This window comes from Exophiala dermatitidis (assembly GCF_000230625.1).
Source record: "Exophiala dermatitidis NIH/UT8656 unplaced genomic scaffold supercont1.6, whole genome shotgun sequence".
NCBI classification, from domain to species: domain Eukaryota; kingdom Fungi; phylum Ascomycota; class Eurotiomycetes; order Chaetothyriales; family Herpotrichiellaceae; genus Exophiala; species Exophiala dermatitidis.
Genome location: NW_008751651.1, coordinates 1,691,323 through 1,706,420, shown reverse-complemented (window position 1 = coordinate 1,706,420; position 15,098 = coordinate 1,691,323). Strand labels below are relative to the sequence as shown.

Below are 15,098 nucleotides of genomic sequence, written 5' to 3'. Positions count from 1 at the left end.
GACAATCCGAGCAACCACAGAAGAGTATCGCAATAGTCAGGTCGGAGATTGTGGTTATCACGACATGCCAGTACAAACTGCCTCTGATTCGCTTTGTCTTAACCGGTGAATCGGGATTGAAGGCAAGCTTCGGGCTGGTCCTGCCGATGGCTGTCGACCACTGCCGAGGAGTAAGTCCTAAAAGCGCTCACCCAAGAGAGATGACCATAGCCTGTATTTCCTAACAAATGATGCAAGAAAGCGATGCAGGGCAGAAAGAGGATGGGCGCAAGCACTTGGCCGTATCACTCGTTACCTATAATGGATCGTGGATCTCGGCACACGCCCCTGCGTCAGGTCAGTTGACCTGCGGGTGTATCGTGCGTCGATGCCGGACGAAATTGGGGAGATCAACAAGCCCAGAGCAACCAGGACAAAAGCAAGAGCAAGTTGAAGGGAGTCATGAGTCCAGTTACTGGCGGATCGGCTATGGAGGCCTTCATTCTGCCTCCGTAGGGGCGCGCAAGGCTGACTCTGGCTGACGCCGCTTTTGGCAGTGCCGTTTTTCCAGCTTCGGTCCGAGTTGGTGACCGAGCCTCCAGCGTTGCTGAGGACTCCGTCCAACCTCCCTGAGGATCTATGGTACGTGCTTTGGATCGAGGAAGGGACAAAGTGTGTCAGCTGAGATGCGGACACGGTTTCGGCGGGAGGTCAGCAATAGCAAGAAAGGCTCTGCAGGCAAGCAAGCTCGCGGCTGGACGGGCGCCCACAGAGCGAAAGACCTGCCGCAAACGCTCTATCTGTCGACTGCAAGAACGCAATACTTGTGCACTGTAGGATACTAGGTACCGCCCTGATTCAGTGGTGCATATCATTGCCAGTCTGTGTTTGTTGAACCAGTTAAAGACAAACGACCTACAGTAGGGACTATTTTGCCGGCACCTTGAGAAGGGAGACATAAAGATGAGGGCTTCATGTTCGAACGCACCATTTTGGCCGATTCCATTGCTGCTTTACAGGTTGCGCCTCGGTTAATCAAAATGTCCTTATTTGCGAGGCTCAGACAACTTCCAAGAACACGCCAACAATATGCCAATGCTTCTAGCTCTACGACTAGTACTGGCACCGGGACACTTGTAAGGCAGACAAAGAGTCGATAGCGGATGTCCCAAGACTCTCTCAGCCTTGAAGCCAATGACAGAGTAGCGTCGAGACGAAGATTGATCGGCTCTGCATAGCCACCTGGCCAGTGTTGGCACAAACACATCAAACCATCCAAACCGGTCAGTGACCCCCACGCGCCAGAGCAAACAACAAATATGGACCCAAACAACGACGTACTCGGAGAAACTAACAGGCCAGGCTTCGGTTACCGTTTCTTTCTTCCATCCGTCCTTGTCCCTGTGACCATAGACCCGCAGTATTGGCGTCTTGTCGGGGTCAATTAGACTTCTTCTAGAAGCCGATGCTGTACCACGCCCTGCGTCCGACTGCTATTTCAACCATTCTCGGACTCCACTTCCCGGGCCGTTGGCACGTTGTTGCACAAGTCCTGCAGTGTAAGATATGGCTGCGATTTCAGCCTCACGAGGTCGAGAGGTCGGAATTGTGTGGTCCTCCCTTGCAAATCATCTCATCATCAGTATCTGCTTGCTTGAGTGGGCGCGGCTCCTCTGTCGTCGCCAATTTGGTTCGCATGGCAATATCGGCACAAGGCATTGACTCTACTGCGCGATAGCACTGACTAGCATGCCACAGCCTTCCTGGGCGGAATCCCACGAGAGCCTCGGGCTGTTCTATCATGCACGGGATTTCTTTCTTACATCCGGTAGGTTCAAGCACAGTCATATCAATGGTCCTCAGTATCTTGGACAGGAAGGATATATTTGTCTCGCGTCCTCAGCCTGAAACTCCTACGTCTTCTTCCTCCCGCCAGCGATCAACCACTACAGCGGCACTACTCCGGCCAACTGTCCTGTAAGAACTCAACAGCCTTATCATTTCTCACTTGTTTCATCCCGTCTACTCAAGTTCACAAGCAAAGACCCTTGTCCCCCTTTTCTGTCGTCAAGCATCGGTGTTCGTCCCGCCTGAACACAACTTCGTTCGTTTTGTGCCAACCGCTGTTACTTGCCCAGCATGTGGTATCAAATTTCCAACCCCAACGAATACCTCGTCCTTACGGGCGCCGGAATTCAAGATGTGCGGATCGTCAAGAAAGCACTGGTCTATCCATGGCAACGCGTGGCTCGCATCTCGGTGTCGCCGTTCGACTTCTCACTCAACCTGCAAGCCATGACAATCGAAAAACTCCAGTTTGCATTACCCGCCGTCTTCACCATCGGACCGGACAATGAGCCGGAAGCGCTGAAGAAGTACGCACTCCTGCTGAGCGGAAACCCTGACGGGTCGTCGCCGAACCCGAAGAGGGACGGCTTGACCATTACGCCGACGCAGCGGAGCCATGTCCAGGACATCGTCAAAGGCATCATTGAGGGTGAGACTCGAGTGATTGTGTCGAGCATGACCATGGAGGAAATCTTCAAAGAGCGACAAATGTTTAAGGAGAAAGTAAGCTCAAATATCTACTTGCCCTCAACTCCTTTCCCATCACGAACCGCGAATCCATGATTTACTGACAATTTCGGGTATTTTCAGGTGATTGGAAACGTCCAAAAAGAACTTGACCAATTCGGCTTGAGGATCTACAACGCAAACGTCAAGGAACTGCAAGACACGCCAGGGTCCGAATACTTTGCATTCCTGTCGCGCAAGGCCCACGAAGGCGCATCGAACCAAGCGCGGATCGACGTGGCCGAGGCCCGGATGCGCGGCGAGATCGGCGAGGCATCAAAGAAGGGCCATACAAAACAAGAGATCTCCAAGATCGAGGCCGAGACGGCCGTCCTAGAGACGAAGCGCAAAGCAGACAAGGCCCAGGCGGACGCGGAGCTGACCAACCGACAAACCGAGCTGGACATGGGGATCCAGATGGCGCAGATCAAGGCACGGCGAGCTGCCGAGGCGCGTGACGCCGAGCTGCAGCGGGAAGTCGAGACCAAGAAAGCCGCCACGGAGCTCGAGCGACTCAGAGCCAAAGATCTCGTGCGCGCGCAGATTGCCAAAGAAACGGCCCAGCAGGACGCCGACGCCCACTTCTACCGCGAGTCCAAGAAGGCCGACGCCGAGGCCTACAGCGAGAAACAGGACGCCGAGGCCCAGCTGTACAAGCAGCAGCGCCAGATCCAAGCCAACGTCGAGCGTCAGATCAAGGAGGCCGACGCAATGTACCACGCCCGCATGCGCGAGGCTGAGGCGACCCAGGCCCAAGCCACCGCCTACAAGGCTCTCGCCGAGGCCTTTGGTGGTCCCCAGGGTTTGTTGTCTTACATCATGCTCAAGGAGAATGTCTATGAGAAACTCGCCCTCGCAAACGCAACCGCCCTCCAGGGCTTACAGCCGAAGATTACGGTCTGGAACACCGAAAATGGTGGTGCCGGTGGTGCCGGTGGTGCAGCTGCTGCCGATGGACCTATGGGGCCTATCAAGAATATCTTGCAGTCGCTGCCGCCTTTGTTTACCACCATCCAGGACCAGACTGGCATTGCTCCGCCAAGCTGGATGCTGCAGATGCCGCCTCTCAAGGGTGACGATGCCCCTGCAAAACTCAACGGCGGTCTCGCTCTCGATGAGAAGGCTTGATGAACGTGGCCCGGTGAGGAGTCTTGACATAACGACTATTGCTGTGTCAAAGGTGGTGGTGATGATGGAGGGATTGAAGGAGGGCGGGGAGGGGCTGCTGCTGCTGTTGCTGCTTGCTTCCTTTCCTGATCATATTTCCTATGTTTGTTGGTGTCTGCTTGTGCATTCTTGGCATCAATATATCTATCGGTCTGTTCTGTTCATGGGGCTTGGCTCGTCTGGGAGTGAGTGCTATGTCTGCCCATTTTGTGAACTGTGTTGCTGGTCGGTTTGATTTTGGCTTCCTGTTTCATCAGCTCCGGCGTTTGTCCCTTTTCTGTTTTTGCATCATTCAACATGCAGTGCCAGTGTGGGAGCACCGGCCAAACATGATACCATTCGTTTATACCTTGGTGCACTGTACAAACAGTAATATATACATATGTGTTGGAGACACTCTCAAAAACACTGCGTTTTGTGGCGAACAGAACGGGCTGTTGTATTCGAAGCCTGTGAGTTGACTAATCGATTGCGAGACATTGCAGTAGGCACGAGTCGCAGATCAAGTTGGATCTTCTACTGATACCGTGACGGCGGAACAGGGGCAAGCAGCAATGCACAGCTCGCCAGCACATCAGTACGAGGGACGACGATAGAATTGATGGGACTCAGAGAGGCCAGCGGTAGCCAGCGACAGCCAGCCAGCCAATCAACCGGCCATGCACATATTTCTGTCGCAAAGGACTCTCTCTCAGGCCTTCTTCTTGCCTCTGCCCTTCTTGGCACTACTCGTGGCCGTTACACCGGCATCCTCGGCCACAGCACCTGTAGAGAATGATGACGGTTCTGCCTCGACGGCTAAGGGTATCGACGTGCTGCCAGTATCTTTTGTCTTCGTTTGCATTTCCTTCTCCGTCTCCGCCAGACCAATCACTTCAATATTCCCCGCCAACCAAGCATACAATTCCTTCTTCTGCAGATATCCATGTGTATTGAACCACTGCGTGAACGAGCCTTGCATTTCCTTGTCCTCCCATCTTTTGCCCGAGGGCGCCTCGTACGTCACTTTGAGCTTGTATATCGGCTTGTACTTTTGTGTTGAGGACTTGAGGGTTAACTGTAGGTAGTGTTGCGTTAGCAACACGGAACATAAACAAGAGTGTGCAATGCTGCAGTGTTGCTTGTGTTGTACCTTTTGTCCCCCCTCCCTAATTCCCACGAACACCGTGCCGGCCTCGACGGCCCAGATCCAATATGTCAGGGCGCCATTGAGCACAAAATACGCCACGCACGCGGGGCCAGTGTATGCCTTGGTCGCGGCCCAGCCGAGCTTGTAGTCTGCGTAGAATAGGACGGCAGCGATGAGGACTGCTGTGTATCCGAGGAGTAAGTGGACGTCGGTCTTGGTGTGCTGTTGGGTGAAGGTGTATGGTTTGGGGAGCGTTGTGAGGTATGGTGCCAGAGAGTCGTCGGTCGCGTTCTTGAGATCTATCAATGCCGAAGGAAAACAGTTGTCATTGTTAGTGTCAAGAGAGAGGAACGCTGCAGTGGTGGGAGATGGAGAGATATGCATTGAGAGCGAGAGTGACACTGCCGCCAGGACCGGAAGAGGAAGAGAACATACCGTTTGTCGAATATAGCGACACCTTTTGCGGTGAGGCCGAAGACATCTTGCACTCGGAGTCAGATGTACACACTGGGCGCGCCTAGTGTACACGACTTATCACTTTATTGTAGGGACTCTGCCAGTGTGTGATGTTTGATGTTGGAGATTAATCAAACGTACCAAGGACCTACAATAGTCCGAGGAACCCACCCTTCCTTCTTAGGTTGGCGGCCGCGTGCGCGGCGCCACACTTACTTTATAAGCAAGTGCCTATCGGTAAGTACGTTAGGATACCAAGTATGTCGAATTTTTATAGATATTCTAGACGTCGACTTTTCACCTAATCATTATAATGTATTTTTTATGCCATAACTGTGTTACATAAGCTATATTAAAGTAAAGGATATAGATTAGGGGCTTATGATTTACCTGTTTAGTTTTATAGTAGTACATTTTACCTTCCTATTATGTATTGATCGACCTACTAGTATCTCGTTCGTATCCGTTGCAACGGCACACCTCTCTGTGGCATCGGCAGCCACTCCGTCCAAGGTCTAATTCTTGTATGATAAGGTTTGGCTATGAATGTACCCTTATCACGAACGCTGCGGGTTAGGGGATGTTAGCCAAGCTGCCACAGGGTTATCCGCGCAGACGGCGCTTGTCGCATATCCCGCATTCCGCGCCCACATACTTTGTTTCCAACCCTGTCGACGCAGAATGACCATGGTACCATGTCAGCAAGCAGCAATGCTCGTGAGAAGAAAGTGCGGAGTGCCTGTCAGCGGTGCCGTGAGCGACGAGTCAAAGTTAGTCCAATAATCCCTGCTCCAGTGGTACATGTAAGGTATACTGATTGTTGTGGTAGTGCGATGGCCGGACGCCATCGTGCTCCAAGTGTGAGAGGGCGGGTGTACGTTGCATCGACGTCGTTGCTGTAGCGGGCCAAGAGAACGTACCACGGGGCTTTGTTACTGATGCACTGTCCCGCCTTACATGGCTGGAGAATGTGGTCAAGACACGCTTGCCCGATGTTGACCTCTCGACTGGGTCTTTGGCGAGGACAGCAGAGACGCCGGCCCCGATTCCTCCAGCCAGCCTTCTCCGGACCACAGGATCAGGCGAAGTTGGGAACGATACCACACTCAACCAGCTTTCTCGCACCGCGGGCTCGACTGCTCCAGCAGAGCGTGTCCGGACCGTGGGAACAGGAGAAGGGGACGAAACCACATTGAGCAACCACCTTGATCCTTACCCGGCGGGCTTGGCTCCTCCAGCAAAACGTTTGCGCACTACTAGTACAGGTACAGGACCTGATGAGGGTGAGGGAGATTCAGTAAGCATCCAATTCGATCCTGGCCTGATCTCTTTTCATCTCGCCGTGCCACGCTTGCATTATCTCGGCGCTTCCTCCGGTAATTTGTTCGCCCACTTGCTACCTGGCGGACCTAGCACCATACAGCAAAGGTTCCAAGTCCCTAACACGAGAGACCACGACGACCCGACCGCGGAGCGTGACGGTGACAGGAAGCTCCTGGACGATTTACGCGCCGTCTTGCCTCCCCGAGATGAATGCGACCGGCTTGTGCGCCTGTTCTTCTCCCACAACCATCCGGTGTATCCTGTTTTGCACGAGCCCAGCATCGTAGCGCTGATCGAGGCACTGTATGCCAGTATCGCCACTCCCAACACATGTCGTCTCCAGCACAACGGCTGGCCCGATACTGTTGTACCCTTCTCTTACAATGGTGAAGTCGCTCATGTGGACGACAAGGATGTCACACCAATCTCCACAACTACTGCTGCCGCTATCTTGCTCAGCGTCCTCAGCATTGCCTCCTATGTCCAAGCACGCCGGCGTCGTTTTCCAGCCAACCCACAGCGCTACGAAGGCAAGGCATTTGCTCTGACCTCGTTGGCGCTAGCTGAGATTTCTCTGCCCTCAACACAGCTCGTAGTATTGTCTGTGATGCATGGCTTTCTCAGTCAACATAGCGGCAACGCCTGGGTGCTACTCCATTTGGGCATGGCCTATGCCGTCGACATGGGCCTCCATCGCGACGCTAACCCTGCGGAACGCTTCTCCCGCGTCACAGTTCAGATGCGACGCCGCACCTTTTTCTGTCTCTACAGACTTGATAGGTACGTAACGTCATATCTGGCCAAACATTTGGGCGTCTCTAACCCGTCGATAGATTCATTGGCGCTATTCAAGGGCGGCCATTAGGGTTCCCAGACGATGCTTTTGACCTGAATTTTTCTTCTGTCCTCTCTGACTCGATCCATACTAGTCCTGATGCTGATCAGGACTATCTGGGCTATTCCATTCTTCGATTTCAATGGGCGCAGTTGGTGTCCGAGATCAGACAGCATCTGTACCGGTCATCCCCTTCATTACCTGAACCGACACGCTCGAGCTTGCAAGCCGACATGCTCACGCGTTTAGATGCCTGGCTGGACGATGGCTTGAGACAAATGGATGCACTTGCCGTGGGTCAGACGCGACGGTTTCAGACCGAACTCCAGATCGACTACTACTACGCAGTGGGCCTTCTCTATCAGCCTTCTCCCGGCAGCCCGCAGCCCGACATAGCTGCTCTTCGCCGTTGTTTCGAGAGTGCGGCCAACCGCCTTCGGCTGTTTTGGTCCTTGTATGATGAAGAATGCCTCATCCTGAGCTGGCTCACTGCACAAGGCATCTCCCTCGCTGGTTCTACCCTGGCCTATTGCATCTGGAGTTCTAAAGAGATTCGCGCATCTGTCTCCATCACACAGCTGTCTGCAGACCTGCGCCTTTGCTCCAGCCTACTGACCGTCGCGGGCGAGTGGTGGCCCTCCGCGCGGAGAGGAAGCCGCAGTTTTCAACGTCTGGCCAACGTCACCATGGATTTGATGTCTTATGATAAGCAATATACTCGTGCCAACGATCCGACAACATGGACACGTTCGGAACGGGCTAATGACGCTGTCGACGAGGTGCCGTTTGTGCCTCAGACAAGCGGTGAACGGGGCATGGAGAACATCGAGGACATTTTCAATTCATTCCTTCATGATGACTTCCATCTACCAGATATGTTCGGGAGCTTTCATACACCTTTTTTCGAGCCACCGAACGATCCGATCTGGGAAGCACAGGCCTATGATGTATGAGTTATGTGGTACATTTGGGCTCTTGTAGGAAAAGTCTCAAAGACATATGGGCAATTGAAACAAGTATTTATGGAACAAAGTTGACAAACATGTAGTTCTAGAACAGGATATATCATATCTGAAACAAGAAGATTGCCAATCGAAGCGAAGCCCTGTGCAAGTATAAATCAGCCAAGTATAAACCAGATGTCCATCGCAGGATTCATGTGGCTGGTGGATTTCCCTCCATGTCTACCGCCATGCTTCCTCGACGCACGCGACCTAGATAGGACACTTGAAGTGGATGTTCTGATCGCCGCGAGCCGCGTCCTCGTCCTGCACACCATGCTCGACCTTTTTCTGCTTCTCGGAATTTTTCTTGTGGAGGAGGAACATCATGGCCCCATGTGCCGCACCATGCAATCCAAGGTACTTGTCAAGCCTGCGGACAGGCCTTCTCTCTTTCCCCGGGTCGATGGTGACTTGCGAGCCAGCCTCAACATCGAAGTTTTCCCTGGCTCGGAGCCTGCAGAGCCTTCTCCTAGGCCATTGCGGTAAGGTTGAAGCTCTATCGATGATTTTGACGTAGAGGTGAAAGGATCGATGGACATGATAATCCAGTGCTGGTGCAGTGGCCTTATCAGCACCCTCACCTATCAATCTTACTATAATTGAGAGGCCATGCTATTCGCATGGCAAGAACTTGATATCTGAGGATGTGATGGAGATCCGCGGAAACGTACGTGCGTGAGGTACTCACGGAACACTCCAGTATCGGCTTGCTTCCGGAGTCATTCGAGACTGCGGCAGCGGAACCACCCATGGGACCGGACTACTCCTCTCCGCTTCTTCTCAAGAGTCAATACCAATTGATATTATGTAACAATGCTACATAACACTTCAGAAAAAAAAATACCCCTTACGGTCTAGTTATCTTGATCGTTAACGTTCTCCACCGTCATAGAGCTCGATATCCGACTGGGACCTCATCCTCCGCGGCCTTTGGAAGTATACTTGATGATATTACTGCCAACGGAACAGGTAATGGTCTGGAGGCCAAGTGTTCAGAGGCGTGAGTGCTCAAAGCGCCCAGGAACACTGGACCAATGTGGGAGTATTGACAAAGCTCTAACAATATGAGAGTCGCTCCCGTCCACCACTACAGACTTGCGACGCAGATTTCGACTTGGGAAGCCCCAAATGATAGCCAAAATGATACTACAGCAATTTACACCGGGGACGGGGGACCAGCACTCAGAGCAGCATGCCGAGGAACAAGTATGTGGTTCGGAAATGGCCGACAGTCTTTCGGCACCTCGGCAACACCTCTTCTGCAAGGTCTGTTGAGTTCGAGGCCCTCATGCGTGCCTGGCATCGTTGTGATTGTGCGTTTATGGTCAAGTCTAAGAAAATTGGTAACGGATGGGTATGAATAGGGAAAAAACTCAACGGTGTGATGGACCAGTCAAGCACTTTTTGCGGCTAATCGAGGACTTGCTCGAACTGTTGGCGATTGAGAGTTTATGACGGAAGCTGTTTCAAGATTGGATGAACTGGCAGAAACTGATGACGAAAACAGGGCGTTTTACGTGGGAGGAGACTGAATGAGTATGACAGCTGCATAGCAGAGGACGCTTGACCAATATACACTTCCACGGGTATCACGGTGACTGCTCAATCGTAGACCTGCCCTGACCGACCATCGTGCTTTGCCACAGCTATTTGAGAGATTTTCTCGAGGTCTATCTAGCTTGCCTGCTGGTCAGGAGGTCAAGGATGAGTCTCTTGGGATCTGCTCAGAACAACGGTCGTTTTGTGATCGTGTTCGGACTTCTGGACTAAGTACTCTGGTGGCAGCCAAAATATGCCGACGCTGGCCGCGCTTGTGATTGGGATGGCATGTACTCCAGAGAATAACTCCGTGCCACGGTCTTTGCTTCGGGGGAAGTTCGCGGTGACTGTGTTGGAGCGAAGACTATCTTGGCGACCGCCTGACTGCAGCATCTATGGCGCGTGCCGTGTACTCGACGTTCTTGGTGGTCACTGTGGATATGTCAGCACCGCAGTCGAGTCGAATCCCAGGCAGGGCGAGACTTACGCCCCGCGATGTTGATGCGTCCAGATTTCAGCATGTAGACATGGCTGTCGGCCTGGATGGTTGCCACTTGCTCCGGAGTGAGGCCGGTATAAGAAAACATGCCGATCTAACGAAAACACCTCAGCATCAACACTGCATCGACTTGCACATGTTCTTCTGCGGTCGAGATAGATCTTACCTGCGAACGAATGTGTTCCCAGCTGCCAGGAGTTCCCAGAGACAGCAGTTGATCGTAGAGCGCGCGACGCATATCCTGAATGCGGCCACTCATATCCCTGAGATCAGACAGCCACTCTTGGTATAAGCTCGGGGAGGTGAGGATCGTTGCGGCGATCCTGGCTCCCCTTCTGGGAGGCTGCGAGATATGGCCGCGCTGTAGGCGGGCCAGATGGCCTTTTAGCTTGGAGGCGGCGTCGGCCGTGGCGGCCAGCACATGGAGGGCACCAACCCGCTCGCCGTAGAGGCCCATATTCTTGGAGAAAGACTGGGCCACGGCAAGTTCCATGGTCCCTCGGGATGCGAAGTGTCTCACGGCCCATGCGTCTTTGTCGACGTCGCCACTGGCAAACCCGAGGCTAATATATGGTCAGTGTGTAATCCTATTGCTCACTTTAGGACCCCTGTCACTTACTAGGCGCAGTCGAAGAATGGAAACAGGCCTTTTGTCTCGCACAAGGTCGCGATCGCGGTCCACTGCTCCCTCGTGGGGTCCATGCCGGTCGGGTTGTGAGCGCAGGCATGCAAGATGATCACATCACCCTTGTTGGCCTCGCTCTCGAGAACTTCAAGTAGCCTTTCGAAATCCAACGCTTTCTTGGTAGGGTTCCAGTACGGGTACGTTTTCACCTCGACACCAGCGAGGCTCCAAATGTTGCGGTGATTGACCCATGTCGGATCAGGCACCCACACAGCCGACGGATTGGTTGCCTCTTTGAGAAATCGAGCTCCCAGACTGTTGGCGCCTGTTCCTGCAATGGTGTGCACCGAGACAACCCGGTCCGCTTTGCCTTCCAGGCCTCCGAAAAGGAGATCCCGGGCAGCAGTGTAGAATGGTGCGTAACCCGGAATAGGTAGATATTCATACCGGCCAGGATCTTGGAGGTTGTTAACGATCTCCTCGGCCTGTTAAGTGGACGTGAGTGTTATATTCCCTCTTAAAAAGGCGGTATAGGCGCACCTTTTGCACCGACGGCAAGACCCACGGCTGCGATGCATCATCTCGGTAGACGCCAGAGCCTAGGATGATCTTGTTCTCATTGCTGTCTGCCGCGAAGGTCTCCTTGAGGGAATAGATGGCGTCTAGAGGAATGGGGTCGAGATGTGAAAAGGACGACGTTGGCGTGAAAGAACCCATCTTCGATTGCCGAAGCGAGTCGACCGTCTATCTGGGCAAAAGACCTTTATCGAAAGGCTGCCGCCAAAAGCCATGGGTTGTCTAGCTCCCTAGTAGTGCGTGTTGTGTCGTGTGTGCCCTGCCCTGGTTATATAACGACTTCTGTTGTCTTGAGGTCACTGCAGGTCCAGGGCTGGCGCGATGAGTGGATCCTACGTCCTTCTCGAGGCTTTCCGCGAGTCGAAGCGGAGCCAAGGAGCCTTCCGTGCCCCCCTGAAAGCACCAGGAAGATTCCGTCAGAGGAAAACTCCGCTTACAGGATCCCTCCGCGGGTGGGCCGCAAGATATCTGCTTGCTGCATCATGACCGCCAGCGCCTTATCTAGCACTAATTGAAGGCTGTGTTGGAAAAATGTGAGTCTTTGTCTTTATGGGATGAGGAGTTAGCTCTGCTTCTTTAGCCCTGCTTCTTATCTCTACCCCATGGACGACTCCGGTACAGCTGCCGACCCAATTTTTCCCCCTCGGAGACCACAGTCGAGCATAAGGGGGACTCTCCCGGACGCGAACACCATATAGTATAATAGACGTGGTCATCCTCTCCAGACACGGGTCTGGGACATCGCTTCCTCCCTTCACCTCTGACTCCCTGCCTTTACATTGCTGCTACTATCCCCTCGGAGTCTACCGAAGATGGCTCATGAGGAACCACGTATTGAACAGGACGTGGAAAAGATCTCCGTCATACGTGTGCAAGACGACGGCGAGAATGTACAAGAGATATGGTGTCATAAAGAGGAAACACCTCCCCGGAAACAGCTTCGCCGTGGCCTGAAGCCGCGTCACTTGAGCATGATTGGTATGGTGAGGAAGCATTCGCCGCGGACGCATGTCGCTGACAAGAACGCTATAGCTCTGGGCGGCGCCATTGGGAGCGGCTTGATCATCGGCAGCGGCCAGGGTTTGGCCAACTATGGTCCAGGGTCACTACTCATCGGATATGCGGCCACTGGACTGCTTTGCTTCGTGGTCATCACTGCCCTAGGCGAGATGGCCACCTGGCTGCCTCTGGGCACCAGCTTCCCGGGCTATGCCAGCCGTTTTGTCGACCCAGCGCTGGGCTTTGCTCTAGGATGGTCGTTAGTGCTGGACTGGTCATTTTGACTCGCGAGCTTCGTCTGCTAACCGCCTCTCTATAGATATGCGTTCAAATACTTCTTCGCGGCCGCCAACCAGCTGACATCCTTGGCTCTGGTTATTCAATTCTGGGTCCCGCGTGACCATGTGAATCCCGGGGTCTTCATAGCCATCTTCTGGCTTTTCGTGGTGATTGTCAATTATCTCGGAGTGCGGGTCCTAGGAGAGGTGGAATTTTGGCTCTGCACCATCAAACTCCTCGTCCTCGTCGGCTTTATCATCCTAGGAATTGTTCTGGCCGCTGGCGGAGGTCCAAACCGGCACGCCACAGGCTTCGAGTAAGCGACAGCCTCTCTCACACGGTTGTTGTGTGTACCCGCTAAAGGTTCCCAGATATTGGTCAAATCCGGGCGCCTTCAAACCCTACATTGCTGGTGGGCTGTCTCAAACCCCCAAACAATTCGCAAGCCACTAACCGTCTGCTTCAGAAGGTGCAACGGGCAAGTTCCTCTCCGTCTGGGCCGCTCTCAATTCGGGTGTGTTCGCCTACCTAGGCACCGAGATGGTCGGGGTCACCGTAGGCGAGGCGCAAAATCCCCGTCGAGCCATCCCTCGTGCGATCCGCATGACCTTCTGGAGAATTTGTATCTTCTACATCACTACGATCTTTCTGGTCGGTCTCCTGGTGCCGTACAACTCTTCTTACCTTAGCTTTGCCCAAAAGTCGGGCCACGGCGCCGCTGCTTCGCCCTTTGTCGCCGCTGTCAAGGTTGCCGGGATCAAGGCGCTTCCCGGAATCATCAATGCCGCCGTGATGGTGTTTAACCTCTCAGCGGCGGTCACCGATGTCTACGTCGCTTCGCGTACCCTATACAGCCTTTCAGCTCAGCATCAGGCCCCGGCTTTTCTGTCCTCGACGAACAGTAGAAAAATACCCTTCTGGGCCTTCACAGTCGCAGTGTCAATGACGCTGCTGGCATTCATGAATGTCTCGGACGAGTCGACGCGGGTATTTCAATACTTCGTGAACCTGAGTAAGCACTCTGACTGCCAGCCAGCCTTTTTTTCTTCTTTCAACCTTTGCTGATGACGGTCTCTAGCGACGAGCTTTGGCTTGCTTACGTGGGTCACTATCCTGATCAGCCATATCCATTTCGTCCGGGCACGAAGGGCACAGGAGGTCACTGATTCATCGTTGCACTTCCGAGCTCCTTTTGGTCTCTGGGGTTCCGTCATTGCCTTGTTCTTTACCATCCTCGTTCTCCTTACTAAGAACTTTTCGGTCTTCACCCATGGGTCCTGGGGCAACTTCGACTACAAAAACTTCCTCACCGGTAAGCCGTGCAGACTTCCCGTTCGATTTCGGTTGACTGACATGGGGTACTTTGCAGGCTACTTGGGCGTGGTCATATATATTGTTCTGACGCTCGGATGGAAGATTTGGAACAAAACCAAATATGTCAGGTCGTCAGAGGCGGATATCTGGACAGGTAAGGCCGAAGTGGACCAAGACGAGGCCGAGTTTCTTGCACAACAAGCTGCAAGGACAGAGAGCCACGGGAAGTTTCATCGGCTCTACCGCCATACTTTAGGTTATCTTGTGTGAAAAGTGCACCACAGGACGGTGGCAAAATTGTCTTCTCGACGATCCATTTGCGACATCTGGCCAAAAATCCCTTTCGTTTCAAGACCATAGCAGACAATCTTCACAACAGGGATGTTCCAGTCGGTCTGAGGCGCTTTTGAACGTCATATACTCCCAGACGGATGTAGCGGTGAATAGAGGTATGGAAGCAGAAATATAGATATCTACGATAAGAAGGAGATTGCAGGGGACAAGATCGTGGTATCCTAGACGTTTTGGGCCTCTTTCAGCCCTGTTCCCTTCCAGAGCACTGTGCTTGCGAAGCCTTCGACGGAGAACGTGCTTCCCAGTTGATCAAATCTGGCTCATAGAGCGTCCTATGCCTGACTCAACGTTGTTGCAGCCATGAATTGCTGGGCAAGGATGTGTGGCACCGTGGCGGCATCTGGAGTGCTGCATCGTGCCTCTATGGGTCCTTGTACAGCCCGAACCCACCTGTCTAATAATTGCGAGCGAGTCTGGCTTGCAGTAACAATTACATAACAAGTCAC

The 15,098-nt window shown here is 53.2% G+C and overlaps 5 protein-coding genes across 6 annotated transcripts; 3 read left to right on the top strand and 2 right to left on the bottom strand.

The window, feature by feature from the left end:
- The first annotated feature begins 625 nt into the window (after positions 1-625).
- HMPREF1120_07454 lies at positions 626-4,145 on the top strand. Of its 2 annotated transcripts, XM_009161678.1 has the most exons (4): positions 626-1,262; positions 1,342-1,956; positions 2,118-2,550; positions 2,638-4,145. In XM_009161678.1, exons 2-4 carry the CDS (start codon positions 1,781-1,783, stop codon positions 3,679-3,681), a joined length of 1,653 nt encoding a protein of 550 aa, XP_009159926.1. In that variant the 5' UTR covers positions 626-1,262; positions 1,342-1,780; the 3' UTR covers positions 3,682-4,145. The 2 variants fall into 2 exon arrangements, with proteins under 2 accessions (XP_009159926.1, XP_009159927.1); XM_009161679.1 differs by having other exon boundaries at positions 1,342-2,550.
- Positions 4,146-4,411: 266 nt separating this feature from the next.
- HMPREF1120_07453 (uncharacterized protein) lies at positions 4,412-5,330 on the bottom strand (the record flags this gene model as incomplete). The annotated part of the gene is made up of 3 exons (XM_009161677.1): positions 4,412-4,777; positions 4,853-5,148; positions 5,285-5,330. 3 exons carry the CDS (start codon positions 5,328-5,330, stop codon positions 4,412-4,414), a joined length of 708 nt encoding a protein of 235 aa, XP_009159925.1.
- Positions 5,331-5,732: 402 nt separating this feature from the next.
- HMPREF1120_07452 (uncharacterized protein) lies at positions 5,733-8,615 on the top strand. Its single transcript, XM_009161676.1, has 3 exons — positions 5,733-6,075; positions 6,135-7,408; positions 7,462-8,615. Exons 1-3 carry the CDS (start codon positions 6,001-6,003, stop codon positions 8,414-8,416), a joined length of 2,304 nt encoding a protein of 767 aa, XP_009159924.1. The 5' UTR covers positions 5,733-6,000; the 3' UTR covers positions 8,417-8,615.
- A 1,755-nt stretch (positions 8,616-10,370) lies between these two features.
- Positions 10,371-11,847, bottom strand: HMPREF1120_07451 (aspartate aminotransferase; the record flags this gene model as incomplete). The annotated part of the gene is made up of 5 exons (XM_009161675.1): positions 10,371-10,438; positions 10,494-10,599; positions 10,672-11,068; positions 11,125-11,615; positions 11,671-11,847. The coding sequence occupies 5 exons, from the start codon at positions 11,845-11,847 to the stop codon at positions 10,371-10,373; spliced, it is 1,239 nt and encodes a 412-aa protein (XP_009159923.1).
- A 352-nt stretch (positions 11,848-12,199) lies between these two features.
- Positions 12,200-15,079, top strand: HMPREF1120_07450 (AAT family amino acid transporter). Its single transcript, XM_009161674.1, has 7 exons — positions 12,200-12,684; positions 12,739-12,964; positions 13,025-13,300; positions 13,356-13,396; positions 13,451-13,996; positions 14,063-14,296; positions 14,354-15,079. The coding sequence occupies exons 1-7, from the start codon at positions 12,519-12,521 to the stop codon at positions 14,566-14,568; spliced, it is 1,704 nt and encodes a 567-aa protein (XP_009159922.1). The 5' UTR covers positions 12,200-12,518; the 3' UTR covers positions 14,569-15,079.
- The last annotated feature ends 19 nt before the right edge of the window (positions 15,080-15,098 follow it).